The following is a 26,468-nucleotide window of genomic DNA, read 5'->3' as shown; positions in this document are numbered from 1 at the left end:
GCACTCCACACATGCTGATGGAAGGAAAAAAGGGATGGAGGGATGGAGGAGAAGACATAAAGGCTAGACTGTGGTGCCATTCTGAGAAATCTCAGAAGACAGAGCTTAGAAGAGGGAACTGCTAGTAGAGAGATTTCCTCCAGTGAATCCTTCCAGGTCACCGGGTATCCCAATGTCTTTTATCATTCAGGCCATCCTGGTCTCAGATTCAAGTTAAGACTAGCCAGATTTTTTTCTCCTATGACTTGGGAAGGGAAATCTTCCATAACTGACAGCCTAGAGAGGCAGATTCCGAGTCTCAGCCAGACGCTTATCACCCCAGATATTCAAATCCGGCCATTACATCAGAGAAGGTCCTGGGCTGCAGGCAGAGAATGGTACTAACAGGTAATGGGGATCATGTACATCATAGGTGGCAGGACAGTAGGGGCAAGCAAGCAGGAAAGCAGGGAGGTAAGGTGGGCAAGCAGTCAGTGACAAGGAGAGCCAAGAAGAAGCCAGAACCTGGGAGTGCAGGGACAGTTTCTAATTCATTAAGCAGCTACCATGTGCTAAGTACTTGCCCTGAGTTAATCCATTTAATCCTCACAACAACGTGACAAGTCTGATGCTATTGATATTCCCACAGCGTGGATTCACACCTAAGCAATCTTGCTCCAAAAAGTGATCCACCTTTGGTTCTGGCCAGCCATCCAGAGGTGAGGTTCTAGCCTGCCACTTTTATGAAACAGATGCTTAAGAACTATTTGTTGAATAAATTAAATCTCCAGAAGGATGCACAGGAAGCAGGGCTTTGTACAAAAGGTCTGGCAGGTCAGTAGAGCTGGCCGTTCATTTGACAATGGGCTGCAGCCTCTTGTGTGGACACCATGACATCAGAAACTTGCCATGGTAAAAAAAAAAGAAAAGAAAGAAAGAAAGAAAGAAAGAAAGAAAGAAAGAAAGAAAGAAAGAAAGAAAGAAAGAGAAAGAAGAAAGAAAGAAAGAAAGAAAGAAAGAAAGAAAGAAAGAAAGAAAGAAAGAAAGAAAGAAAAAGAAAGAAAGAGAAGAAAGAAAGAAAGAAAGAAAGAAAGAAAGAAAGAAAGAAAGAAAAGAAAGAAAGAAAGAAAGGAAAGGAAAGGAAGCTTGCCATGGTTGGGCTTCTTTTACCAAGATAGACTTTATTTCTTTACAGACAACTATGGGAATGGGGCAATATATCTGACATCAGCCACACTGAGTCCGTACTCCAGGCCAAGGAGGCCTCTCCTAGGATAGGCTGGACCCTAGAGACAGTAGCCAATCCCATATCCCCAAACCCTGTTGTCCTCACTGAGAAGCCCCTCTTGTGCTCTACATTTCTAGGTGCCCACAGGCCAACTCTATCTCTGGGTGCAGACATGCTGAGCCCTGGACTCAACATGTCCCAATCTGAAATGACCTTCTGACCCTAGCCCTGGCTTTTACCTCCACAATGCCTTATCTTAAGAAAGTCACACCTCTCCCCACGCGTGCTCAGTCCAGAAACCTAGGAATCATCCTTGGTACCCACCACCCCATCTGCAAAGCCTGTTGGTTCTACTGCTGAAATCTTTCTCCAATACCTTCTTCTTTCTCCAGCCTGACTGCTGCTTCCCCGGGTCTGGCCTCAACCTTGCCAAAGCTCTCTGACTCTTTACTTATTCACCTCCAGACTCCCAAGCCTACCTCTTCTCTACCTTCCGCACCATCAGGGTGAGTTTAGTAAGTCAATACCTGGGTCTGTCTGTCACTCCCGCTTCTAAAACACATGGACAAATGCCCTCACGTTAGAAATAAACTTCACCAGAGCAGGAATTTGTCTGTTTTGTTTAGTCATTAACCTCAAGACCCTAGCCCAGTGATAAGCACATATGTATTTGGGAAGTGAATGAATGAACGAATTAATAAACAAATAAATTTCCTGAACTGGCAGTTTCCCATATCTACACCTCGTTTCAGTTCACTATTCCCCACTTTCTTTGTATTGTAAACTTACCATGTCCTTACATTAGTTTACTGTGTCTCTCATAAAATGGTCAGTCACATCCATGTGAGCAAGGACTGAGTAGGCCTTATTCCCTGCTAAGTGCCAGAATTAGGGACAGTGTCAGGTACTTATTGAATGGATGGAGGAACCATCTACATGAGAAATACCAAACTCTGCTTTGGGGCATTCAAATCCCTTCTGGATCTCACCAGACCCACCTTTGCAGCCTCATGTCTTGTGGGGCCATCTCACTTTGGAGCCTGGTGGAGTGTGGCTATATCTGGTCCTGGCAGTTCTGAGGATGCTGCTCACACTCTGCCAACTGCAGGGCCACGACACTGGCAGGAAATCTAAACACCAGGCCACCCCAACATTAGCTGCTTCTTTTTTTTTTTTTTTTTTTTTTTTTTTTTTACATTAGCTGCTTCTTACGACCACAGGCCAACAAGGATGAAGCTGACACTTTCTGGACTGGCATCAAGATCAGCTGAAGGGCCAAAATGGAGAGCCTATCCCTGCCCCAGGCCTGAATGTGGAATCTTCCCTCAGCCAAAAGTTCCAAGAACTTCATTGCAGATGCTTTTGCCCAAATGGCAGAGGGGCTGGTTCTCAAAACCTGAGAGACCTGCAGTGGCCATTCTCCCTCAAGGCTCTTCAAAAGAAGCCAGGGTGCATTTGAAGGGCCAAAAACAAAGACTGCAATCCCAGTAGGGTTTCTGGAAGAAGCATTACATAACCCCCACCCCTACCTCCATCACTTCTCATATGCAGAGAGCCATGGAGCTCCGAGTGGCACATTCCATGCTCTGAGACTGGGATGCCCAGAAATGCCCTGGGTCAGGCAGGCAGTGGAGGAGGCAGGGGCAGGTGGTAAGGCCCACAGGCTTTTCCTTCCCTCCCACCAAAGCCTGTCCGGCCAAGCAGCCCTTCAGCCCCTCTATTCCAAGTCTTCCTCAGCCACTCTCCCTGCCACTCTCCTAGAAGAGAACAAAGACAGCTGCTTTGGGCCAATCCTAGCATGGCACTCAGTGCCTCCATACTTCTGGAGCCCCAGGATTTGATTCAGCTGCTTTGACAAGGGACAATGGTTCCCCACACAGTCACTTTCCCTCAGCTGGGAAAGACCAGTCACACGAAAGCCCTGTCAAGACACACTCTAGGACCTGCACACTTTCATGGGCTCCAGCTCCTACCGCATGGAGGCCACCAGCCCTGGTTACAAGAAGGTGCCAACCCTTGATCAGCGGCTGCTTCAATCCAATGCCAGCTCCTTTCCTCACCAATCAGATGGCTTCAGAGGCAGGGTGTCCCCTGGCCACAGTCAGCATCCGTTGGTCCGTCTGTGAAGCTTCCAACCAGAGATAAGCCCTTGGGGGTTCATCAGCACCTGAAGCCAGCAGTGATTTCCTGGTATTCCTGTTCCCAGGCCAGTAGGGTCCCTGATTCCCCCACACAGCTGGCAGCCTCCCAGTCAGAGAGCTGTCCCACCCCACCTGACACCAGCATGGGAAGCTGGCAGTGGCCCAGAGGAGCTCATGCCTACGGCTGCAGCAAGCTCAGGACCCTGGCCCCAGGGGGCATCTGCCCACTGGAGAAGCTGCCGTGCCTGCTGGCTGGATGCGTGACCCTCTCACTATGGGCCCTGTACAGGTCAGGCTGCAAGAAGGTGAAGGCTGGATGCTGGGCTGCCTGGCTTGTGTAAGCTGCTTGTCCGCCCAGATCCACGAGCCAGCCCCTCCCAAGCTCCCTGAGGAACCCTCCCTTACATGGAACATGCATCACTCAGGGCTTTGTGTCTGGGGACTCAAAGCTGCGAGCTCACTGCCCCTATGCACCTGCCTCCCGCCTTGGCCACAGTCCTGGCCAGCCTACCTCCCAGAATGCAAGCCAGGGAGAAATCTAAGAGGGGCCATGGTTGGAGAAGTGAAAGACGACAAGAACCATCGGGTGACAGATCATTAACTCCTTTTCAAGAGGCCAAGTACAACCAAGCCCCCTCTGTGCACCTCACATCTTTCTCTCCACATGCCCACCTTCCTCTGCCAGGCTTCCCCAGCTGCTGGGAAGCCAACCTGAGACAAAAGAACCAGGATATGGAGTTTCAGCAATTACAAGGGCTGGCGGGGGTCTCAGTGCCAGCCTAGTGGGACAGGCATGATCAGAGGCTTATAGCTGCTATAGTCACCCGCACACGCAGCTAGGAAACTGGCCCATCTCTCAGTGGGTTGTATGGGGCAGCTCACGTGAGATCCCATGCACGAAGCCCAGGACTCAAACAAGTAGACACATCTGCATAACACCAGGAAGTCACTGCTGGCTATGTCACATATGTGACCGTGAGAGTTTTCAGGGGTGCGTAGCAAGCTGATCGTGGGAGTTAGTTCTATAGTGAGGCTTAACACTGTGGGACAAGGGGCTTTGTTAGGTCCACCTGTAAGGTTTGCCTTTCTCAGGAGGCTATTACCAAGCAGGACTCGTGCAATTGTTCAGATTGTCACCAGAAGGCCTGGTAGGGGGTGCCAGCCCCCACAATAGGGCCCCTCCCAGAACTCTGCAGAGGAGCCCACTGCCTGCCTCTCAGGCCATCCTGGAGGCCAGCATGGGGCAGATCTAGCTCCAGTTCCCTTCTAGAGGCCTCTGTAGATGGAGCAGGCAAGGCTAGCAACAGTAGTCACACCACAGGGTGAGGTGTGGAGGGGAGCCAGGGTCTATGCAAGTGCTCCACCTTAGCTCACCTAGCCCAGGAGACATCTCTCCAGGGGGCTGCCGCAGTGTTTGTTTGCATCTCGGCTAAATTGCTCCCAAGGGTGAACCTTTGTTTCGCAACATATATTCAGCCAGACTTTTTCTGCAAACATGTCCGTGTCTGCTCTCACACACATGCACACCCATGTCCCAGAGGGCAGGTCTTGCTCTGACCCTCAGCAGACTTCTCTTTGAGCCTTCTGGCACAGCCAGCTGGAACAGAAGAGAGGGGCAGCTTTCAGAGGGCCACTCAAGGGCAGGCTTCCTGGTATCCTTAAATCCAGGCCTCTCTGCTCGGCTTGCCTGGCCTCCTTCCACATCCTCAAAGGCAGTGGGGACTTTGGACTTGTGGCTGTTCCCCTTGATAAGTCCCTGCAGCTTGGGCCCTGGTCTACCCTGAGGCTGTGGGGAGGGATGGGGTGGCCTACAAGGACGTTACCCAGCCTTCCTTTTAGCCCTTGGATGATTCCTGGGCAGCAGGGTCCATTTGGAGTGGACAGGGAGGCTCCAGGTCATCTCCAGGCCTCTTGGCCTTTCCCAACTAGAAGCACTTGTGTCTGGAGGCCGCCCTCTCCCCATTCCACAGAGGGCCTTCCTCTGGCACTCCATTACCTTCTCTACTCTAGGACCAGAGGGGGAAGCTCTCAACTATCTTCATTAAGTGTTCTTGTCTCCACTTTCACCAGGGCCCAGACCCAGTGGCCACATGCATGGTATCCCACAGGGCTGACAGGCGGCCTCCCAGAGTCAAGAGTAGAAGAACCCCCTCGTTGTCTGGGGGCCACTAAGTATCAGAGGATGGGGCAGGAGCAAAGCAGGCCCACAGCTCCAGTCTCTCTCTCCTTCCCTCCTCCCTTCCATCCCTCTCCCACTGTCTCTCTCACATCTCTTCCCATTGTCTCTATCTCTGTCTCTCTGCCTCTGTCTCTATCTCTCTCTTTCTCTCTCTCTCTCTCTCTCTCTCTCACACACACAGTCATGTTGATTTTATATCTAATGACTAACATACTCTGTTACCTTTATAGATGAAGAAGCTGGACAGATTTGGGGGATTGGGGAAGGTCCAGTTAGCCACTAAAGCCAATGAGAATTTTCTGGGTCCCTGCCCCCCCAAGAGACATGTATTTATTGCTTGGCGCCAGGCAAAGGGGCAACAGCTCTTCCCAAGGTCTCCTGCAGCCCAGCGCATCTGGGATCAGGCCCCAAACAGTGACACTCCCATTTGTTCAGCCCAAGTCCCAGCGCCCTACCAGCAATCCGCCCTTTGTGAAATTAGCTTCATGGGGGCTGTGGACATGGGGGAGAGGGGCAAAGCCCCTCCATGTGGCCTCCCATTTGCCTCTAGAGCTGAGTCAGGGTGTTGCCCTCAGTCAGTCTGTATGAGACAGGCAGGGCCTAGGCTGGAACACAAGAGAACTCATTCCAGACCTAGCCCTGCCCCAGGCTTGCTGGATGACCCAGGGCCATGCTCTTCCTCTCAAGGACTCAGTTTCGTCCTAGGCAAATGGAAAGGCTTCTGGTGCACTCCAAGTTTCCTCTGATTGAGTCCTTGCAGCACCTGGCCCGGACACACTGTGGAAGAATAGCTTCCCCACGAGCACTCATGGGCATGAGCCCAACAGGAAGGACCTTGCCAAGCCCTGCCCCTCAGAAGGCTCCCTGCCTGGGCAGGAGATCTTGGGGGGGAGGGGACCAGGACCCCTGGGGTGGGGCATCAGTCTAGTCCCTGCAACAGTGACTGTCCACAAGGGCTGTCCCTACATGAATCCCGGATGAAAGAAGCTCAGCCACCAGGGTTTGCTGCTATCAGTAAGCGTTTATTGAGCATGTTCTGCGTGTAGAGCCCCGTACACAAAGTGGAAGAAAACTGGGAAGGCGCAGCCAGGGCCCTGCCACAGACGATGGAGCGGAAGGGACACCGAGGGTGCATTGGCAAGGTTCAGCTCTCAGATGGTGATCATGGAGCGCTGATGGGCCAGCAGGACGCTGCCCTTTTCCGACCTCCCGGCAGCACAGGCCTCCCCAGGCCAGCGGGGGAGAGGTGGACAATGGCTCTGATGCTGCTAAGGGCTGCTGGGAGATGGAAGGAGCACGAGCAAGAGTGGGGCAGGGAGGAAAGGCAAGAGGAAGGAGAAAGGGGCTCGGGCGCTGGAGGCATCACTGGCGCATCCACAGCCACAGGTTGGCAATGCAGGCCGACACCAGCACGGTGAAGAACAGAGCTTCCCTGTGGCGCCAGGTGGCGCCCTGGTCCTCCAGGGCTCGCAGGCGGCTGGTGATCACCTGCAGCTGTATGGACGAGGGGCTGGTGAGTGAGTGACGGGGGAGCCCATGGCTCACCCCTGGGGAAAGTACGAACTTAGTACAGGAAGGGGCTTTGCTGCCCTCTGGGTGAGAAGCAGGCAGAGCCTCTGAAACCAGGGGCTGGGGTCGGCCCAAGGGCCGGACCACCTGTGTTGGCAGGCGCAGCGGCCTAGGCCCCTGGTTGGGGTTCCAAACCCCAGTTGTGTGGAGGAAGCCAGCCTGTCCCAGCTGTGCCTGGGGAGTTGGGGGAAGGCGTTGCAGTCCTGGGAAGCAGCCAGCACCTCCAGAGTGAGGGCTCCAGGATGGGTGACACCCAGAGGCTGAACAGGGCCACCAGAGCAGATGTGCCTCCAGGCCTGCTGTCCTCTGTCCCTAGGAAGACAACACCTCCGCCAGACCTCTTAGCAACATTCTCTCTGCACAGACTTCTACCCTTTTCTGTTGCCTCTTCATCCTCCTTTTGGCTTCTCCCATTCCCTCCCCACACATCTCAGGGAGAGACACAGAGCTGAGGCTGCCATCAAGATGGGACACGAGAGCCCCGAGGACCAAGAGGGAAAGGAGGGGAGCTTGACTTCACCTCTACTGCCAGAGGCTAAGATGACTTCAAAGGGGGTGGTCTGGTTGCTGCCGAGGCCCACCTGCCCCTTCCACCCTCCCAGTGGGTCCATGGCATGGGAGATACTTACCTGCCTTTTCATGACTTCCATCTCCAGTCCATTGAGCTCTTCTAGGCCAATCTCTGTCATCATATCAGTCTCTGGGTTGCTGGGAAAGAAGAAAAGATGGAGGGTCAGAGGTGCTGGTGGTCCTTGGCCAGGCATGGCAGGGAGCATAGGAAGGCCATGAGGGCAAGCAGGTAAAGTCAGGGGCTTTTGTAGACAATGACTCTGTCTTCCTGAGTCCTTCACTTCCCAGGTAAGTAGGTCCTGGGAGCTGAGGGCTGGAAGCCATCCTAGCCCAGGCTCAGGGTACTCAGAGTCCACAAATGGGTAAGAGGCCAGGAGTTTCATGAGTGATGGTGAGGGGGCAACAGAGCCCCAGAATTCCAAGCATGGCCAGCTGTTCACAACACCTTTCTGGTCAGTCTGCTTGCTAGCCCATCTGATCCACTCTGGTTTCTGCCCAAAGAGCTCCAGCTTTCCTCCTGCAGGGGCCTGGGATCTTTCTTACCGCTCATAATGGAACCTCATGTTTTGGAAGCCATGAGGATGCTCCTGGGAATGGGCATCACCGTGGCCTGGTTCTCTCAACATTCTGGGTAATGGCAGCTGGGGCCCCTAAAGAAAGGAATGGTCAGTAAAAGTAGCCTACTCAGTCTCAGCTGAGCAGCTGCCTCACACTACCCAAGACCAATGGTGTACCCTATCAGGAGTCATGTGGTAACTGATCCTCTGGAATCAGGGACTGGCAGCTTCAGACCACTAGAAGAGCCTGGGAATCCCACAAGTTGGCCAACTGTCACCACTCCACCCACACCATGGTCCTCAGTAGCTTCTAGCCATCCAAACGATGGGGAAGGAAGGATCCCTGTTCTCTGCCAATGCTGTCACATGCAGACATCAGCTGAGTCAGAGAGGAGAATAGAAAAACTCAGTTTTAGAGCTGAGTAAATTGAGGCTTGGCAAACGACTGGACTTTTCAAGGACACACAGTAAGTGTTGGAGCTCAGGATAGAACTCTGGCCACTGGGAGACTCTGAGTCTCTGAGTCTCTGAGTCTCTGAGTGAGCACATCTCTGAGTCCCTGAGTGAGCACAGCCATCTCAGCAGCTGTCATTTTTATCCGTATCTGGAGTGGATGTGTCTGGCCCACAGCTCTGGGGCTAGGGTATGTCATGCCTTGAGGAACTAGTGTGGGCTAGAGGAACAGAATGTGCCAGACCCACCTGGGTTCAAATCTCAGCTCTGGGCTTCCAATGCAAGAAGAAAAATGTCACAAGCTATTTGGTTTCACACATGCCACATGTCATTCTCTAAGCCCTAACCAACATCAAACCATTAAATCCTCATCACAACCCCTCAAAATAGGTATCACTATCATCTCATTTTGAAAGATTGGAAAACTGAGACACAGAGAGGTCATGTTACTTGTCCAAGTCACACAACAGGTAAGTTGCAGAGCAGTCATTTAAAGCCAGGAATGGGGGCAGCCAGGGTGGCTCAAAGGTTTAGCACCACTGCCATCAGCCCAGGGTGTGATCCTGGAGACCCGGGATTGAGTCCCACGTCAGGCTCTCTGCATGGAGCCAGCTTCTGCCTGTATCTCTGCCTCTCTCTCTCTCTGTCTCTCATGAATAGAAAAATAAAATCTTTTAAAAATAAAATAAATAAAGCCAGGAATGGTTGTGAATTTAGAATTATATGCATAATAATATATAAGAATTTTATAGCTAGCACTTTGATGGAGATTAAGAAAATCTATGAACTTCATTAACTCCTAGCTTCTGCCTACTACTTCAAATAGTGTTATTTTTATTTTCATTTACTCTTCAAGGCACACTACTTCCTCAACACCCAAATCAGCAAAACACTATCATGAAATTTTGGCCTTTCATGCTGTGATTCTGTCAAAGGTGGTGGTAGTTCCATTTGGGGGGGGAGGTGCTCAAAAGTCAATGATAAATAGAATTGGTAAATTTCTTATTTCTAAATGTCTAATTTCTAAATTCAATATATTTAGTATATAATATATATCAGTATATCAGCTGTTTCTTTTTAAAGTATTCCTGTGGTCCTAAAAGGTAACTGTAATTAATCCAGATATTATATCTCCCCACTGCCCCCCCTCATCCCATTCTGCCTCAATCTCATGGGCATGGGTGGCTTGCTGGAGCCTGACCTGCTGGAGCAACCTGATTTGACTTCTGCCATTGGAGACGAAACCAATTCAGTATTTCTAGCTTATTTCCATTCCCAAGAGGTCTCTGGGAGCTCTTTTTCTCTTTATTCATTGGCAGTGGAATCACTTAGGCATTTATCATATCTCATTCCCTAGAACAGCCAGGCCTCCGGAATCTCCAATCTTATTGACTTTCCCCACTAGCTTCTGCAACAGTGTAACAACCATGGTGACTCTGGCTAACAGAATCTGCTACAGAACTACCTGACTCAACTGATTCCCTAGAATAGTCGAGTCATCCTTCCTCCAACATGGCTACCTTTTCCCAGTAATCTTTGCAACAATATGGCTGCCATTTTTTTTCTAGAACATTCCCTCACCCAGAGTGAATGTAGCTTAAAGGATTAGCTACAGAACAATGAGACTCAGATGATTTCCAAGAACACTGGGTTTCCCTTCCTCTGCAACCGAGTTGCCTTTTCCCAGTAACATTTGCAACAGTATAACAACCATTTTTCTAAAGCTTTCCCTCCCTCACAGTGAAAGTGTGGAACAGATTGGATACAGAACTTGAAACTCAGATGACTCCCTTCAACAGTCAGGTCCCTCTCCTCTCCAACTGGGTTCTCTTTTTCCAGCAACTTTTGCAACAGTATAGCAACCATGTTTCCAAAGCTTCTCCTCACTTAGCAGTGAATGTAACCTAAAGGATTGGCTACACAGTGAGAGATCTCACGGGATTCCCTAGAACACTCAGGTCTCCCTCCTCTCCAAAATGACCACCTTTTCCCAGTATCCTTTGTAACAGTGTACCTGCCAGTTTTCCAGAGCTTTTCTTAACCCACATTAAATGTACTTTAAAGGATTGGCTACATAATGGTCAGATTCAATTGATTGGATTTCCTAACAGCCAGGGAACATAGGAACCTAACTTGTCTTAATCTTTTTCCAGACTTGAGAATCATATTGTTTTATGTATGTATATTTCTATTTAATAGCGTAGATGAGGTCCATCTACAGTATCAAGGATTACTAATGTCTTTTACTTAAAGTCCACAGAGTGTAGATGCTAACTAAAATTCCAAAATGATGGGGATCCCTGGGTGGCTCAGCGGTTTAGTGCCTGCCTTTGGCCCAGGGCGCGATCCTGGAGTCCCGGGATCAAGTCCCGCATCGGGCTCCTGGTGCATGGAGCTGCTTCTCCCTCCTCCTGTGTCTCTGCCTCTCTCTTTCTCTCTCTATCATAAATAAATAAATAAATCTTTAAAAAAAATAAAAATAAAAATAAAATAAAATAAATTCCAAAATGCCTTCATGGCAACACCTAGACTAGTGTTTGATGGAATAACTGGGAACTACAGGCTACCCAACAAACAGGTAAACTTGACCCTCATAGTGATCTAATCATTAGGGAAGCTGAGGGAGAATTTGGACTTAGACCAGAGACTGTAGGACCTGTATGGGGACAGTGGGGCCTCCAATGGCTACAGACAGATTCTTTCTTTCCTATCCTTCCTTCCTTTTATTCATCAATGATTCTCATGATTCCAGGCTGATTATTTAGTTGATAATTAAATAATTTATATAGTTATAATTTATATAGATAATATAGATAATATAGATATAGGAAGGAAATATACATATAGAATTATTTATTTATAAAGGAAAGTGTCATTTCACACACAATAGAGTTTTGCAAAATAAAGTGTATATGTAGTCCCCAAGGAATATGTGAATCCGGTGTTCTGGAAACCCAAGGTTGAGCTCCCAGCCTACCAAAGGATGGCCCTGACCTCTCAAAGGACATCCCTGCCTTCATTGCCTCACTGGTACACAAAAGCTTTTTCCTTTGGCCCCAAGTCAACATCTGGCTCTGCTCAACCTACTGTCATGAAGCTGGAGCCCCTTTAGTCTGTTGTCCCAACCCCAGCCTAGCCACTGCATGCCAAGGACTCCATACAGTACCGCTTTCTTGCTCCGGTTGCCAGTCATATTCCAACCCGATTGACCTGCAGCAGAGCCAGCAGCCTTTGGATCCGCCTTCTGTCGCCGCTGAGAAGCACCCACAGACTGGGATCCATGCTCCATCATTTCTAGGCAAAAGAAGAGAGGCCCCAGAAACACCCATAGAGGCTATACCAAGGCTTCCTGGACACAGGACACACCAGAAAGAGGATAAGGTACCCAAACTTCTTAGGAGTCATTCAATATTCATTCACTGTTGTCCCCTGGCAGATCCCAAGCCTCAGTCTGTTCATTTGTTTAAAAGTTTAGTAAGTATTTCTTGAGGGCCAAACTCTGGGCTAGGTTACTGGAGGGAGAGCAATGACCAAGACACAAGATCTCAGCAATCTAGTAATCAACTGTCTATGTGTGCTTAGCTGAAGTGAGGGGTGCAAAATGGGTATAATCTATCAGTGTTAACTCAGATCAAGAGATACATGCTCCCAAAATGATAAGAACAGGGCAACATGGTGGAAGGAAGGGCTACTTCTAGAAAAGCCAGAAACACCTGTGAGGCAGAGACCTGAAAGACAAAAATGATGGCAGCCATGGAAAATCTAGGAAAACAGCATCCCAGGCAGAGGTAGCAGTCAACACAAAGGCTATCAGGAAGAATCAGCCTTCGGGTATTATGAGGACAAGTATAAATGCAGTGTGCTGTGGGTCATCATACCACAGCATGAAATATATTGAGGAGGTGGCATTGGCTGGCTCTTGTAGATCAAGGAAAGGAGTTTGGATTTTACTCTAAAGGAGGAAAAGGCATTAAAAAGGAGAGAGAATTGGTCTGAATGATCTTATAAATTGAGCGCTCTGGATACTTTGCCATAAACACAGTGGTAGCTTGGACAGGGGGAGATAAGGACCACACATGTGGATCCCATCCTACTCTCTCACAGGCTTCAAAATGTTCACATCATCAATACCTTTCCCCCCCAGCTTCCTGTTCATCAAGGCACAAATACAGGTATACGCACACCAAGGCACAGACACACACATAGCCACACATACTTGCATATATATGACTCTTCCCAGCCATGAACACACCTTCTCCAACACATGTGACTGGGTGCAGACACCCAAAGGAAAGGGACATTACAGGGGCTCCTCACCTGCTATCACCAGGTGCTCCTGGCTTTTCCCATAGTTTCCAGGAACCAGCTCTTCAGCGATGGATGTTTCCATCTCCTCCTTGATAGTAGGGGGGCCTCCTGCCATCACAGCTAGCGCTTAGCTATTAAGCTATAGCCAGGATACACAGGAAGCCGGGCACAGAGCAGACTCTTGGAAAGTCTGCTCTTCCAGGGGCAGGAGCTCGAGGAAGATATATCTGGCCATGGGGGTGGAGCCACACTCTCCCACAGGACTCAGGCCTTGGACCCAGCACCTTGTGTTCCTGTTGTATCTTATTGGCTTGGTTCACAGTCTTCTCCCCTGCTACTCTGTAAGCAACTTAGGAGGAGGAGTTTCTGATACTTATCTCAGAAACTTTGCCTGTGAGAACTACCCTGGCTCTCGGGTCACATGATTTGGCCCCATTGAGGGGCCAGTGGGATCTACTCTCCATCATTTCTAAAGAGAGGTAGATACTGGCACAGGACCCCAAAGCCAGTCAGTAGCCAGAACAGGGTTAGATCCCAAACTTGTTGTGGCTTCTGCAAGCCCAGCTCTGGCAAGTATTTCAGGCCACAGCTCCCCTCAGGAGGCATCCTCTACAGAGCACATCTTGTTTCCCCCCAATGTAGAGTTCCCAGGGGAGATGGCCTTTTAATGCCTTGGGTCAGTCTGAGCAGGAACCATGAGAATCTAAGGAGGGAAGGGCAGGAAAGAAGGGATCTACCTGTAGCCACTGGAGGGCCCACTGTCCCCAGGCAGGCCCTGCAGTCCCTGGTCTAAGTCCAAATTCTCTCTCAGCTTCCCTAATGATTAGACCACTGTGAGGGTCAAGTTTATCTGTTCGTTGGGTAGCCTATAGTTCCCAGTTATTCCATCAAACACTAGTCTAGGTGTTGCTATGAAGTTATTTTGGAGCTTTGGTTGACATTTGCACTCTGTGGACTTTAAGTAAAAGACATTACTAATCCTTGATAATGTGGATAGGCCTCATTTAATGAGTTGAAAGGCCTGAAGAGCAAAGACTGAGGTTTTCCAGCGAAGAAGAAATTTTGCTCAAGAATGCAACATCGGGAAACAAAAGCAAACAAAAACTCCTGGGACTAAATCAGAATACAAAGCTTTGGCACAGTAAAGGAACCTGTCAACAAAACAGAAAGGCAACCTAGTGAATGGGAAAAGATATGGGCAAATGATGTATCTGAGAAGGGGTTAAAATGCAAAATATATAAAGAACTGATACAACTCTCAGCACTAGAAAAACAAAAAAATCCAATTTAAGAAGGGGCAGAGGACCTGAATAGACTTATTTCCAAAGAAGACATACAGATGGCCAACAGACATGTGAAAAGATGCTCAGCATCACTCATCATCAGGGAAATGCAAATCAAAACCACCATGAGGTATCACCTCACCCCTGTGAGAATGGCTAAAATCAACAATACAAGAAACAAGTGTTGGTGAGGACATGGAAAAAAAAAGGAACCCTCACGCACGGTTGGTGGGAATGCAAATTGGTGCAGCCACTATGGAAAATAGAATTGAGTTTCCTCAAAAAATTAAAAATAGAAATACTGTATGAAACAATAATCCCACTACTGGGTATTTACCTAAAGAAAATGAAACAAAGGGCAGCCCCGGTGGCTCAACGGTTTAGCGCCACCTTCAGCCCAGGGTGTGATCCTGGAGACCGGATCGAGTCCCATGTCGGGCTCCCTGCATGGAGCCTGCTTCTCCCTCTGCCTGTGTCTCTGCCTCTCTCTCTCTCTCTCTCTCTCTCTCTCTCTCTCTCTCTGCCTCTCGTGAGTAAATAAATACATTTAAAAAAATCTTAAAAAAAGAAAATGAAACAAAACAACAATAAAAAAAGAAAATGAAAACACTAATGTGAAAAGACATATGCACCCCTATTTTTATGGCAGCATTATTTACAACAGCCCAGATACAGAGTGACCTAAGTGTCCATCAATAAGAATATTGGATATCGAATGAGGAAGACATGACATATACACATACAGTGGAATATTGTGCAAACATTAAAAAAGATGAAATCACGCTGTTTGTGACAATGTAGATGGACCTAGTGGGTATTATGCTAAGTGAAATAAGTCAGACAGAGAAAGACAAATACCATATGATTCCACTCATATGTGGAGTCGAAAACAACAAACAAAAAGCACATTCAGACCTATAAATACAAAGAACAAACTGCTGATTTCCAGAGACGAGGGGGGTAGGGGATGGGCAAAATAGGTCCAGGGGAGTGGGAGATATGGAAGGAATAAATCATGGGAGTAAAAAGCACGGCAGGAACACCAGGAACACGGAGTCAGTGATATTAAAATAACATTGTATGGTGACGGGTGTCAGCTACAATTGTACTGAGCATAGCATAATGTACAAACTTGTTGAATCACTATATTGTACACCTGAAACTAATGTAACATTGTATGTGGACTATGCTCAAACTTTAAAAAAAAAAAAACAATTTTTTTTAAAGACTGCAGCATCTCTCCCTGCCTCAGATTCCAATGTGCAGGCCTGCCCTGCAGATTTTGCCCTTGCAAGCCCCATAATGGCAGGAGCCAATTCCTCAAAATAAATCTCTGTATACACACACATAGGCATTTGCACATACATACATGTACTGACATAAGTCCTACTGGTTTTTTTTCTCTAGAGAACCCTGACTGATACAATCACCAGAGGTGAACCCTGGGCTCTAGGGAATAGCTCCAGAGTCCCTGGGGGGAAGAGGAGGTGATTTGCAAAAGGAACCAAGCCCAGCTGGGGCCAGGAAGAGGAGGGAAGAAGAGGAGGAAGCAGGGAAGGAGGAGGGAGGAAGGAAAGTGTGAGAGAGAAAAGGAAGGGCTGCAACTTGCCTAGAGAGGGTGACATGGTCTGGACTGCCTGGCCCCCTCCCTGGCCCCACCTGTCCAGCACTGGGACTAATCTGGAGCCCAGCAGACCCAGGCCCTGCCTGCATTCCTGAAGGCCCTGAGGAAGCCCTTCCCAGATCCAGTGGAGCAGCTGCAATGAAATCCGAGCTTTCTGGAAGGCCACCTTAAGAGTGGAGAAGTGTGCTTTGGGGGGACCCAGGAGCCTGGGAAGCAGGAACCATAGGCTTCTGCTGGCCAGGGCTGCCAGACTGAGCAAATACAAATACAAACCGCCAACTAAATTTGAATTTCAGATAAAGGACAAGTAAGTTTCTTTTTTTTTTAAAGATTGTACTTATTTATTCATGAGAGACACAGAGACAGAGAGGCAGAGACACAGGCAGAGGGTGAAGCAGGCTCCCTGCAGAGGGGCCCCAGATGCGGGACTCAATCCCAGGACCCCAGGATCACGCTCTGGGCCAAAGGCAGGTGCTCAACCACTGAGCCACCCACGGGTCCCAGGACAAGTAAGTTCCTAGTGTGAGTACACTCTGCGCAACGTTTGAGACAAACTTACACTGAAGATGTATTCTCACGGTTTATCTGATATTCACAATTGACTGTGTATCCTTTATTTTATCTCTGGCAGCCCCTGTGCTCTGCCCATTCTAATCATGATCTCACGATTTGGCCTTGATCAAGTCTTTCCTTTCTTTGGGCCTCTGTCTCCACACTGGACGATGGAGCTAACAATCCCTACCTTACAGCATGGCTGGGAAGCCTCCACTGCCTAGTGTGACAACCTTGGGGCCCGAGGCCTGGAAAATCCCTAGAGCACAGGGGACTGGGCCAAGCCTTATGGCGCCTGAGAAAATGGCTCATGCTTAGTGAAGGTGGGGGGCTACAGAGACCTAGACCCCAGTGGAAGGCTCCCAAAGAAGAAGGCCAGAAAACACAAAGCTCTTTTCACCCTGGAGATTAGACAGATGCCTCTGGAAAGAGGAAGGAGGGGCCCAGAGAACATCTGGCCGAGATGTGTGTATACGTTTGCAGTGCTCTACACAAATGAGATCATACATTTGAGGTACGTGCTGTTCCGCAGTTGACTGTTGGTTTTGGTTGGCTTTTTTTTTTCTTTTTTTTTCCAAGTACCTGACACATATTAGGAAAACCCTTATAAAAGGTAAAAAGAAAAATGGATAGAAGTGTGTGACCTTACATGTATACATTTACATGAAGGGAAGGACAGGGGGTTCTTGTCTATCACTTTTCTTAAAAGGGTTTTGTGGAATTTCCCCCCAGTTTATTGAGAAATATGCAAGTTGCTTTTTTAAGTGCACAGCGTGCCTTGGGGATCTTGCATGTCAGAACAAATCTCCCTCACGTCTTTGAAACACAGCTTTTGCTGCACAGCTGCGCCCCTGTTTATTGACCTGTTCGTGGACATTTTAGGTGTCTAAAGCTTTTCGCTTTTATAAACAAGATGCAGTGAGCGTTCCTGGACATGCCTCTTTGCACACATATGTAAATATTTTTGTAGGGCGGGTGCCTAGAAGTGGAATTGTGGGGTTCTAGGGTGTGCATGTTGACGATTTTTGCTAATATTGACCAATAATCTCCATGCCCCTCCTAAGAGACTGCAGCAGGTGGGACCTCACCAAGTGGAAGAAAGTTCTGTTTTCTTCAGAGCCTTATCAGCAGGAGGTATTATGAGACTTTCTAAAAGGCATTGGTATGATGGGTAGAAAATGATATCTATCTTATTGTTGCCTTAACTTTATTGCTTTAATTATGAATAAACCTGAGCAATTTTTAATATGTTTATTGATTTTTCTGTATTTCTTTCCCGTGAACTGTCTGCTGGAGGGCTTGGATCCTTATTAAAATAAGAGTGGTTTTATTAACAGAAAAACATGGGGATGAAAGCTCCCCCTCCCTTCAAGCTAAACGTCTCCAAAGAAAACATATCATCTTTTTCACTAAAGGTGATCATGAGCACAGAGCCTCCACTGGGGGCCAAACAAATCCAGTTAATTGCATCCTCGTTTGTGCTGAAATCTAGAGAGCATCCAGCCCCCCACAGAGCAGGTGTCTGACTCCGGCTGCTGCCTGCCTGTCTGCCTGCCTTTGTCTTACGTCTGTCTGTCCCTCTGCCTGCTGGAGCGCAGGCCTCCGCCAATGCCTTCCAACCACTGGCCTTTTCCATCTGTTCAGCCAGCCATGTGCTGGACTCAGATTCCTGACAAGCATGGGTCCCGGCAGTGCTGTGCACCGCCTGCTCCCACCTCCCTGGCAAGTAGCAGTAGAGGGTGACAGGAACCCAGGCCAGGATCAGCACACCTGGGAGTGACACCGGGGCAACTTAGGCTAGTTGTTTCCCAAGCTCTGAGCATCTGTTTCCCATCTTCACATGGAAGATTGGGCAAAACCCAGTTTTAAACTATGTTTTACTGTTGCAGGGAGGTATGTTGAGGCTACTTGGGCTTCAAGGCAGCCTCCAGCCTCTCTTCACACAGAGCAGCTCTGCTTTTTTTTTTTTTTTTTTTTTTTTTTAGCAGCTCTGCTTTTATCCACTTTCTCATATCCGGGTTCTAGGGAAGAGACCATTCGAAGCCAATATCTGGGTTCTAGGGAAGAGACCATTCAAAGCCAATGGGCACAATGGTCCATGACATCCCAGCTCTGCTCAGAGTCCAGTTTCAGGCCAAGCGAGTAACCTGATTGGGGCTGCAAACTCAGATCCCAGGCATCTGGGAGTTTCCTCTCCACTTGTTAATGAAACTTATGAACCTATAAACAATTCTCCTTCCTGCTCCTGGAAGCAGCTGGCACTGATGTCATCCCTGGAGCCCCAGGGCCTCCCCAACCAGAAGGGAAGGGGAAGGGGAACTAGTGCAGCCTTGCAGCTGTCCCTCCGTTCCTTAAAGAGACAGGAAGGACAGATGCCTAAACTTGAGTCACTTCATAAGCAGAGAGGGAGAAATAAGTGGCAGGAGCATGTGGGGGCAACCCTTCAGACTCATCCCCCCGCCCCTGCAGAGACAGGGCCACCAGCAGGAGGTTATAGAGAGCTCCTCAATTTCCAAATGTGGGCCTCTCTCATTCAGTATGACTGTCATGAATCACGACTGACTCGGTGCCAAGCCCTGAGACCAGGGACAAGTTTCCTGTCTTCGTGGAACTTATGCTTAGAGGGCAGACAAGAACAAATAGACAGGAAGGCAGAAAGCCCATGGGTCTGAGGGACGGTAACAGGGGCTCATTTTTTTGGCAGTCCTGCCCTGAATCCGGCTACACTCTGCCTTCCTGGAAGGGTCGTAGGTACTCTCTTGAGCTTTGTCAACCTAAGAGCAAGAGACTGACTCTTGTCCCCAAGACCGACAGCCTCTGCCTACACACCTCCAGGACAGCTCACTGCTTCCCGAGGTGGCTTGGACTGGGTGGAAATGCTGGTCACACACCCCACCTCCCAAACTGGTCCACCCTGGAGGGAGCAGCCCCAGCAGAAGTGGGGTAAAGACACTGACACAGCCGCAGCCCAGACTGACAAGCTTATGTCTCAGCAGCCATGTCTCTCCCTGCAGCCCCTGGGGCAGCCCCCACAGGAGAACTCAAGTGTTGCTAGCTAGGCACCTGGTGGGGAACTCAGGACTGCCCTGTGTGCACGTGGACGTGGGACAGAGCAGCCCTGAAGAGCAAACACTGGGAAGCTTGCCTTCTGCCTCCCGGTGGAGCCGGCTGCTGTCTCTGTTGTTCATGTCTTCTCTCCACTGGCCTGAGAATCCCTTGCCCCAAAAGCTGGCAGCAGATTTGGAAACCGAGAGGGATTTAGTTGTCTGCTTGCCACTCACTTTTGCCCCATGTGCAGGGAATCCTTGGAGTGGGTGGGAAAGGCCTTCCTTCCTGATCCTAGCTAGAGGCAACGGTGTCAGATAAGGTGACCTCACAGAACCCGCAGCCTTCTTGTTTGCAGGGTGACTCCCCAGATTGAGATGCATCTGCTCTCAATTGTTTCTATGTCCAATGACTGAGACGTGAAGTGTATGTACAATTCAGGAGAATCAGAAGCCAAAGGAAAATGGCCAACAATAATGAAGAGGTGGAAAAAAGTGGTGCAAAGTCTCAGACACTGACCAGCTCAAAAGCATAAGCAATGGCAGCTCTTCTGAGCCAGAGAACAAGGTGGAAGAGAGGAAAAACCCAAGGTGAGAAAGACAGGCCTGAGAAGCTGTAGACAAGTAGATACTTTTCCTGTTATCCCCCATTTTATTTTATTTTTTTAAAAGATTTATTTATTTATTTATTATTAATTTATTTATTTATGATAGACATATATATATAGAGAGAGAGAGAGGAGGAGGGAGAAGCAGGTTCCATGCCGGGATCCCGACGTAGGACTCGATCCTGGGTCACCATGATTCGCGCCCTGGGCCTAAGGCAGGCGCCAAACCGCTGAGCCACCCAGGGATCCCCTATCCCCCATTTTAGATGCACAACCTGGGCCCAGTTCACTTAGCAATTCGGTGGCAGGGCTTAGACGCAAACCAGTGGCTTCAGACAGGTGACCTGGGGTCCTCGGAGAAGAGGAGAAGGCCCCAGGGGGGGGACTGGCTCAGGAGAGCCTCAGCAAGCCTCCTCCAGCCCCGTCCCCCCTTGCCCTGCCCTTCACTCTCCCAAGACAGCGGTGGATCAGAGCCCAGGCTCTGAAGTCCAGCTGTCCCCTCCCCACAAGCCCTTAGGGTTGGAGGCCTAGCTCCTCACTTAGTAGCAACGTGCCTTGGTGGTTCTGTTGGGAAAAGGCGGGTCACGAGGCATGGCATATGAAACACTGAGCTCCTACTAGAGTTAGTGCTTGAAGCCCAGCTGCTGGGATTCTCACAGAGGCCACAAAGCCTCCTCCTTGCTCGTTACAATAGATGAGCTGCAGTGCTGCTAGCAAGGTTGGTGGCCCCCTGTACTTGGGCTCATCTCCAGCTCTATCAGTAACCCAGCTCTGCGCTCTCCAAGGCCTTCAGCTTCTCCCCCCTTGCTAAGATAATTCTCTTCAACAAGGAAATATCATCACTTCTTTCCCAGCATGGGGATGTTGGTTCCATTAGGGCAGAGACCTTGTCAGCCTCACTCACCACTCTGTCTCCCATGCACTTGGCATAAGACCTGACTCATGGTAGGAGCTCATTAGGTAGTTGTTGAAGTAAGATGACCTGGGATCCCTGGGTGGCTCAGTGGTTGAGCCTTCAGCTGAGGGCGTGATCCTGGAGTCCTGGGATCGAGTCCCATGTCGGGCTCCCTGCACAGAGCCTGCTTCTCCCTCTGCCTATGTCTCTGCCTCTCTCTGTTCTCTCATGAATAAGTAAATTAATATTTTTTAAAAATAAATAAATAAATAAATGAAATGACCTGAAAATTTTAAAAAGGGGAAAAAACTGTCTTCCCTTAGTATCTTGTCTCACTTACTTATGCTACTGTCCTTTCTCAACTCCTTGAAAGTGTCACCCCCACTGTGCATGCACACTGTCTCTGCTCCTTTACCTCCCAGACATTCATCTCCTCATTCTAGTCTGCCTTTCTCATCTGCAACTCAATTGAAACTGCACCAGGCCAAAGCCACCACTGACCTCCCGGCTCCATCCCATGAGCCCACTCCACTCTTCATCTTACTTGACTTCTTGGAAGCATTTCACATCATTGTCCTTTCTCCTTCTAGAAACATTCTCTCCTCTTGGTTTCCAGGACTCTGCACCCCCATGGTTTTTCCCCCTGCCTCTGGCCTCTTTCCTGGCTCATGGGTTCATACACAAGACTTCATTTATCATCCTTTTTGTATAATCTTTTTTAGATGATAAAGTGAATAGAATTCCGGTAAGCAGAATAATACCTCCCCCCCCCCCCGAAAGATGTCAATGTCTTAATCTCCAGATACTGGGAATATATCAGTTTTCATGGCAAAGGTTGAAGATGGGATCCAGTTTGCTAATCTGCTGGTAAAAATAGGAAGTTTGTCTTGGATTACCGAAGTGTCCGGTATAATCACAAAGGTCTATAAACATGGGAGAGTGACAAATACAAAAAATGTCAGGGTGATGGGATGTGAGAAAGACTTAACTATGCAGCATTTTTTTTTCAATTGCTTATGTTGGATTCTTTCCTCATTAGCAAAGAATTTCATTCAGTGTAATTGTACAAGTAACTTTGGGTATGTTTATCATCTTTATGGTAACTTGACCCTAGTCCTCCCGCCTTAGTCCCCTCAGACACACTCCACACCACACACTTCGCATGCTCCCCCGACCTACTCTTCCTCTGCTATGACCCTTCCCATTGAATGGTTTTATGCCTCAATCTGAGCCTCTAAGCCTCAGAGTCATCTGGGACTCCTCCCTACCCATCCCAACCAATCAGTCACTATGCATAGTCCCATCCCACCTGTGATAGTAAATTTTACGTGTCACCTTGACTGGACCGTGGGGTGCCCAGATTAAGCCTTGTTTCTGGGTGTGTCTGTGAGGGTGTTTCTGTATGATATCAACATTTGAATCAATGGACTCAGTAAGCAGATGGCCCTCCCCAGTGTGAATGAACATCACCCAATCCATTAAGAGCTCGAATAGAACAAAAGGAGCTCACATGCCGTAATGAGCATGGGGTGACATATAGAAGTGTTGACTCACTACATTGTCCACCTGAAACTAATATGACACTGTATGTTAACCATGGAATTTCAGTATAAACTTTTTAAAACAGATAAAGCACAGATGCTCACAGACACAGTTCAAAGCTGTGGCAGCTGGATACTGAGGCACCAAGTGCAGCTGGTGAGGAAAGAGCCTGGTGGTGTGGCTCCTGCTGCTCCGGGTGCACACAGCCCGTGGACCAGATCACTCCAAGACAAATGTTGGACGATGGATGCTACTGTTGCTTTTGGCCTATTTTTATAAAAGCAAAAATCTTCTGCTGGCTTCTTTCAGTTAGCGAAAACAGGTGCTAATGCAGGTCTTTCATAAAACCCAAGTGGCATAAAGCAAACTTTTGAAAAGCGGGGGGTGCCCATAAGTCCAACTCTCTATCTCTGTATACGACTCCTACTGGTTCTGTGTCTCTGGAGAACCCTGATACAATATCCTCAATATATTATTCAGTGTTTGAGCAAAAAGCTTCTCAGTAGTCTACTTCTCTCTGTCTCCTCTGTCACTACCCCAGCCAGTGCCATCACCACCTCTTGCTTGGATGACGGCATAGCCTCGTACCTTATCTCTTGGATCTTATTGTGACCCCTTCAGCCCATTACCCACATAGCAGGCAGACTATTTTAAATATAACACTCAGCATAATACCCTCCAGTTCCATCCACCTCGAAGCAAATGGTGGGTATTTGTCGTTTCTAATGGCTGAGGAATATTCCATTGTATACAGAGACCACAGCTTCTTTATCCATTCATCTTTATGCTGAGTGAAATAAATCAATCGGAGAAGGACAAACATTATAAGGTCTCATTCATTTGGGGACTATAAAAAATAGTGAAAGGGAATAAAAAGGAAAGGAGAAAAAATGAGTGGGAAATATCAGAAAGGGAGACAGAACATGAAAGACTCCTAACTCTGGGAAACGAACTAGGGGTGGTGGAAGAGGAGGTGGGCAGGGGGTGGGGTGACTGGGTGACGGGCACTGAGGGGGGCACTTGATGGGATGATCACTGGGTGTTATGCTATATGTTGGCAAATTGAACATCAATAAAAAATAAATTTATATAAATAAATAAATAAATAAATAAATAAATAAATAAATAAATAAATACAACAGGCCTGGCCATGTCCTCTTGCTCCTCAAAGCACTCCTCAGTGCCTTCCCATTCTCACTGCAGAGTAAAGACTATAGCCCTGAGTGTAGCCTCAGGGCCCTGCATGGGCTGCCTTCCCTCAGCCTCTCCAGGCTCATCTCGCTCAAAGATTTCCCCTTATGCTACCCTGGAGTCTTCTGTTTCCTTAAAAACTTGACAGCCTTGTTGGACTCTAAACCCCTTCACGTGGCATTCCTCTGTCTGATTTAATTGTCTTCCATGCTCTTTGCCTGACTGATTCCTACTCATCCTTCAATCTTTAGGTTGGGCATGGCTTCCTTAGGAAGGCTTTCTCTGGCAGCCCGCAGCCCCAGCCCCCCAGACTTTCCCTAGCAGAAACTGCAACACACGTCATTGCTGTGGCTTATCTAATGCTTTCCCCACAAAACTAGTCCCAGAGTTCCAGAAAGATAGGACCTAGGATGTTACTATACTCCCTTCCAGAGCCCCATGGCCTGGCTTGAAGCTTGTAGAACACCATGCTCTGTCAGCACCTACCCCCCTATGCCCTTATCAGCCCCAGGATTCAGGAGTTCTAGGAGTGACTGGTCTACTCAGTGCGCTGCTGCGATTTAGTGTATCCAATCTGATATGAAATGATAGCCGGCCTCTGTTTTGTAGCACGTAAAGCCTGGTGACACTGAATCCATCACGCAGTGTAAGTTCCTCGGAGAAATTGCTGAACGTCACTGTTATTGGAGCTGCTAGTCTTGTGATTCCTAAAAACAACATATTTTTCCTATAAACAAAATGTGAGTGGTCACAAACATTTTGTCTATTTTTCAGGCTTTGGGTTCTCACATCACTCTCCCCAGAGGAACCCTGGAAAAACTATTCTGAAGCCCACTTCTCTCCCAATCCCATCTGGCCTGTCGGGACCTTTGGCAACTGTCCCAGACCTGTCCGTTTGTGGCAAGGAAGAAACTGCTCTAGGAGGCCTGGTTTGAGGCTGACAAGGTGCCCCTGTCTTCACTGGCCTCTCAGAGAAGTCCTGATGTCCACCCCTAAGCTTTTCCAGAGCGTGTGTGACGTGCCCAGGGTTGGGATAAGGAGCAGCAAAGACTCTCCCTGCTACAAATGGAATGTTATAGCCTGAATTGTGTTTCCTGCCCAACTCTCACCCCCAAATTCTTTTTTTTTTTTTTAATTTATTTATGATAGTCACACACAGAGAGAGAGAGAGAGAGAGTCAGAGACACAGGCAGAGGGAGAAGCAGGCTCCATGCACCGGGAGCCCGACGTGGGATTCGATCCCAGGTCTCCAGGATCGCGCCCTGGGCCAAAGGCAGGCGCTAAACCGCTGCGCCACCCAGGGATCCCTCACCCCCAAATTCTTATGTTGAAGTCCTGACCTCCAATACCTCAGCATATGACGGTATTGGGAGATAGGATCTTTAAAGAGGTAACTGAGGTTAAATGAGATCAAGAGGAGATTAGGACACCGACACACACATAAGGGAGACCATGTGAGGTCACAGGCAGAAAAGAGTGGTCTACAAGCCAAAGGGAAAGGCCTCAGAAGAAACCGACCCTGCCAACGTCTGGCTCTCAGAGCCCCAACCTCTAGGATCCTAAGAGAATACATTTCCATCATTTAAGCCATCCAGGCTGTGGTACTTTGTTATGGCCACCCGAGCAAACTGACATGTGAACCCTGGGTCTTAATTGGACAAAAGAATCAATCGACACATTTTATTTCATTGAACACTGACTGTGAGCCACTGTGCTGAGTTCTGAGGAAGAAGTGAGGAGAAAAATGTTTTACACGGTCCCTGCCCTTGTGGAATTACCAGTTGGGCAAGAGGAGGTGTGGGGACGCTGGCAGGTTGGACAAGCCACAGGAAATCAAAAGCAAAGTGACCTCCCAAGAAGACTAACAGTGTCATCTGAGTGGCCAGGGTGGGACAATCAGGGCAAATGTGAGTTCCCGCGATGAGGGCAGCACTTCCTGCTCGTGAGACCTTGGCCAAATGGCATACCTCCCTGGCCTTCCTTCCCTCAGCTCTCACAGGTCTCTTGGGAGGACTGTCTCAGTTATTGTGTCCATAAGGCCTGGCATACTCCAAGTGCTCAATAAATGCTGGCTATGATCATTTCCAAGCACATCTCACGGATCCTTCCGACGATCCCTCCATCCCTTTGCTAGGTGCAGTCTCGGACCAGCTGCTCGAAGGGTTTGGGGATAGTATGGGATGGAGGCTTAGGGAAAGGATGACAAAAGGGATCCCAAGTCACACCCAGGAAGCAGTCTCTGGCCCCTTCCCTACCATCACTCCTTTAAGTCCCTGCCCTGACTTGCCCTCACCATCCATAAGCAATCCCAGAACGTGTAGTGCTGTGGTACAGCAGGCAAACAAGAAAGGGAGACCCAGTCCCTTGGATGGTGCCTGAACAGGGACTTGGGAAGCCTGGGAACTCCCTCATGTATTAGCTTCCTCACATGGGCTAGCCTGGGACTCTACGTCACTGCCTAGAATGCTTGTTCCTGACAAAAAGAGCCTAAAGTGCAAACCCCATGTTCAGAATGTGACCCCATCTGTGCCCTGGAGTCCACTTGAAAAGTATTCATTTGACTTCTCCACATCCCCAGAAAGTTGGCATCACTCGACAAGCCAGTCCGGGATAGGAATGGAACCCAAGGCCCCTCGCTGTCATTCTGGCATTTGGCCTCCACATTCAATCCTCGAAGGAGGCCCTACATTTCATGGTCATTTTCTCTTCACTGCCATGGCTTTTCCTATTTGAGGGTGGATTATT

General features: G+C 48.7%; 1 protein-coding gene and 1 long non-coding RNA gene across 2 annotated transcripts; one reads left to right on the top strand and one right to left on the bottom strand.

Annotated features, from left to right (window-relative positions):
* Nucleotides 1-6,528: 6,528 nt before the first annotated feature.
* Nucleotides 6,529-13,201, bottom strand: FATE1 (fetal and adult testis expressed 1). Its single transcript, XM_025460725.2, has 5 exons — nucleotides 12,994-13,201; nucleotides 11,843-11,970; nucleotides 8,210-8,316; nucleotides 7,726-7,804; nucleotides 6,529-7,021 (listed from the first exon to the last, which is right to left on the bottom strand). Exons 1-5 carry the CDS (start codon nucleotides 13,097-13,099, stop codon nucleotides 6,890-6,892), a joined length of 552 nt encoding a protein of 183 aa, XP_025316510.1. The 5' UTR covers nucleotides 13,100-13,201; the 3' UTR covers nucleotides 6,529-6,889.
* Nucleotides 13,202-15,888: 2,687 nt separating this feature from the next.
* LOC125754681 (uncharacterized) lies at nucleotides 15,889-25,811 on the top strand. Its single transcript, XR_007409429.1, has 2 exons — nucleotides 15,889-16,957; nucleotides 24,498-25,811. It is a non-coding gene; the product is annotated as an uncharacterized LOC125754681 (long non-coding RNA).
* The last annotated feature ends 657 nt before the right edge of the window (nucleotides 25,812-26,468 follow it).

The sequence above is a fragment of the Canis lupus genome, chromosome X (assembly GCF_003254725.2).
Source record: "Canis lupus dingo isolate Sandy chromosome X, ASM325472v2, whole genome shotgun sequence".
Classification (NCBI taxonomy): Eukaryota; Metazoa; Chordata; class Mammalia; order Carnivora; family Canidae; genus Canis; species Canis lupus.
Note: the sequence above shows the minus strand (reverse complement) of the source record. Positions and strands in the feature narration are given on the sequence as shown.

Excerpts from the sequence above, each read along its gene's own strand:
- FATE1 (XM_025460725.2), bottom strand. The coding sequence starts at position 13,099 with ATGGCAGGAGGCCCCCCTACTATCAAGGAGGAGATGGAAACATCCATC. Across the intron at positions 11,971-12,993 it reads GGAGCACCTGGTGATAGCAG|AAATGATGGAGCATGGATCC; the intron begins GTGAGGAGCCCC and ends TCTTTTGCCTAG. Across the intron at positions 8,317-11,842 it reads GCAACCGGAGCAAGAAAGCG|GGGCCCCAGCTGCCATTACC; the intron begins GTACTGTATGGA and ends TCCTTTCTTTAG.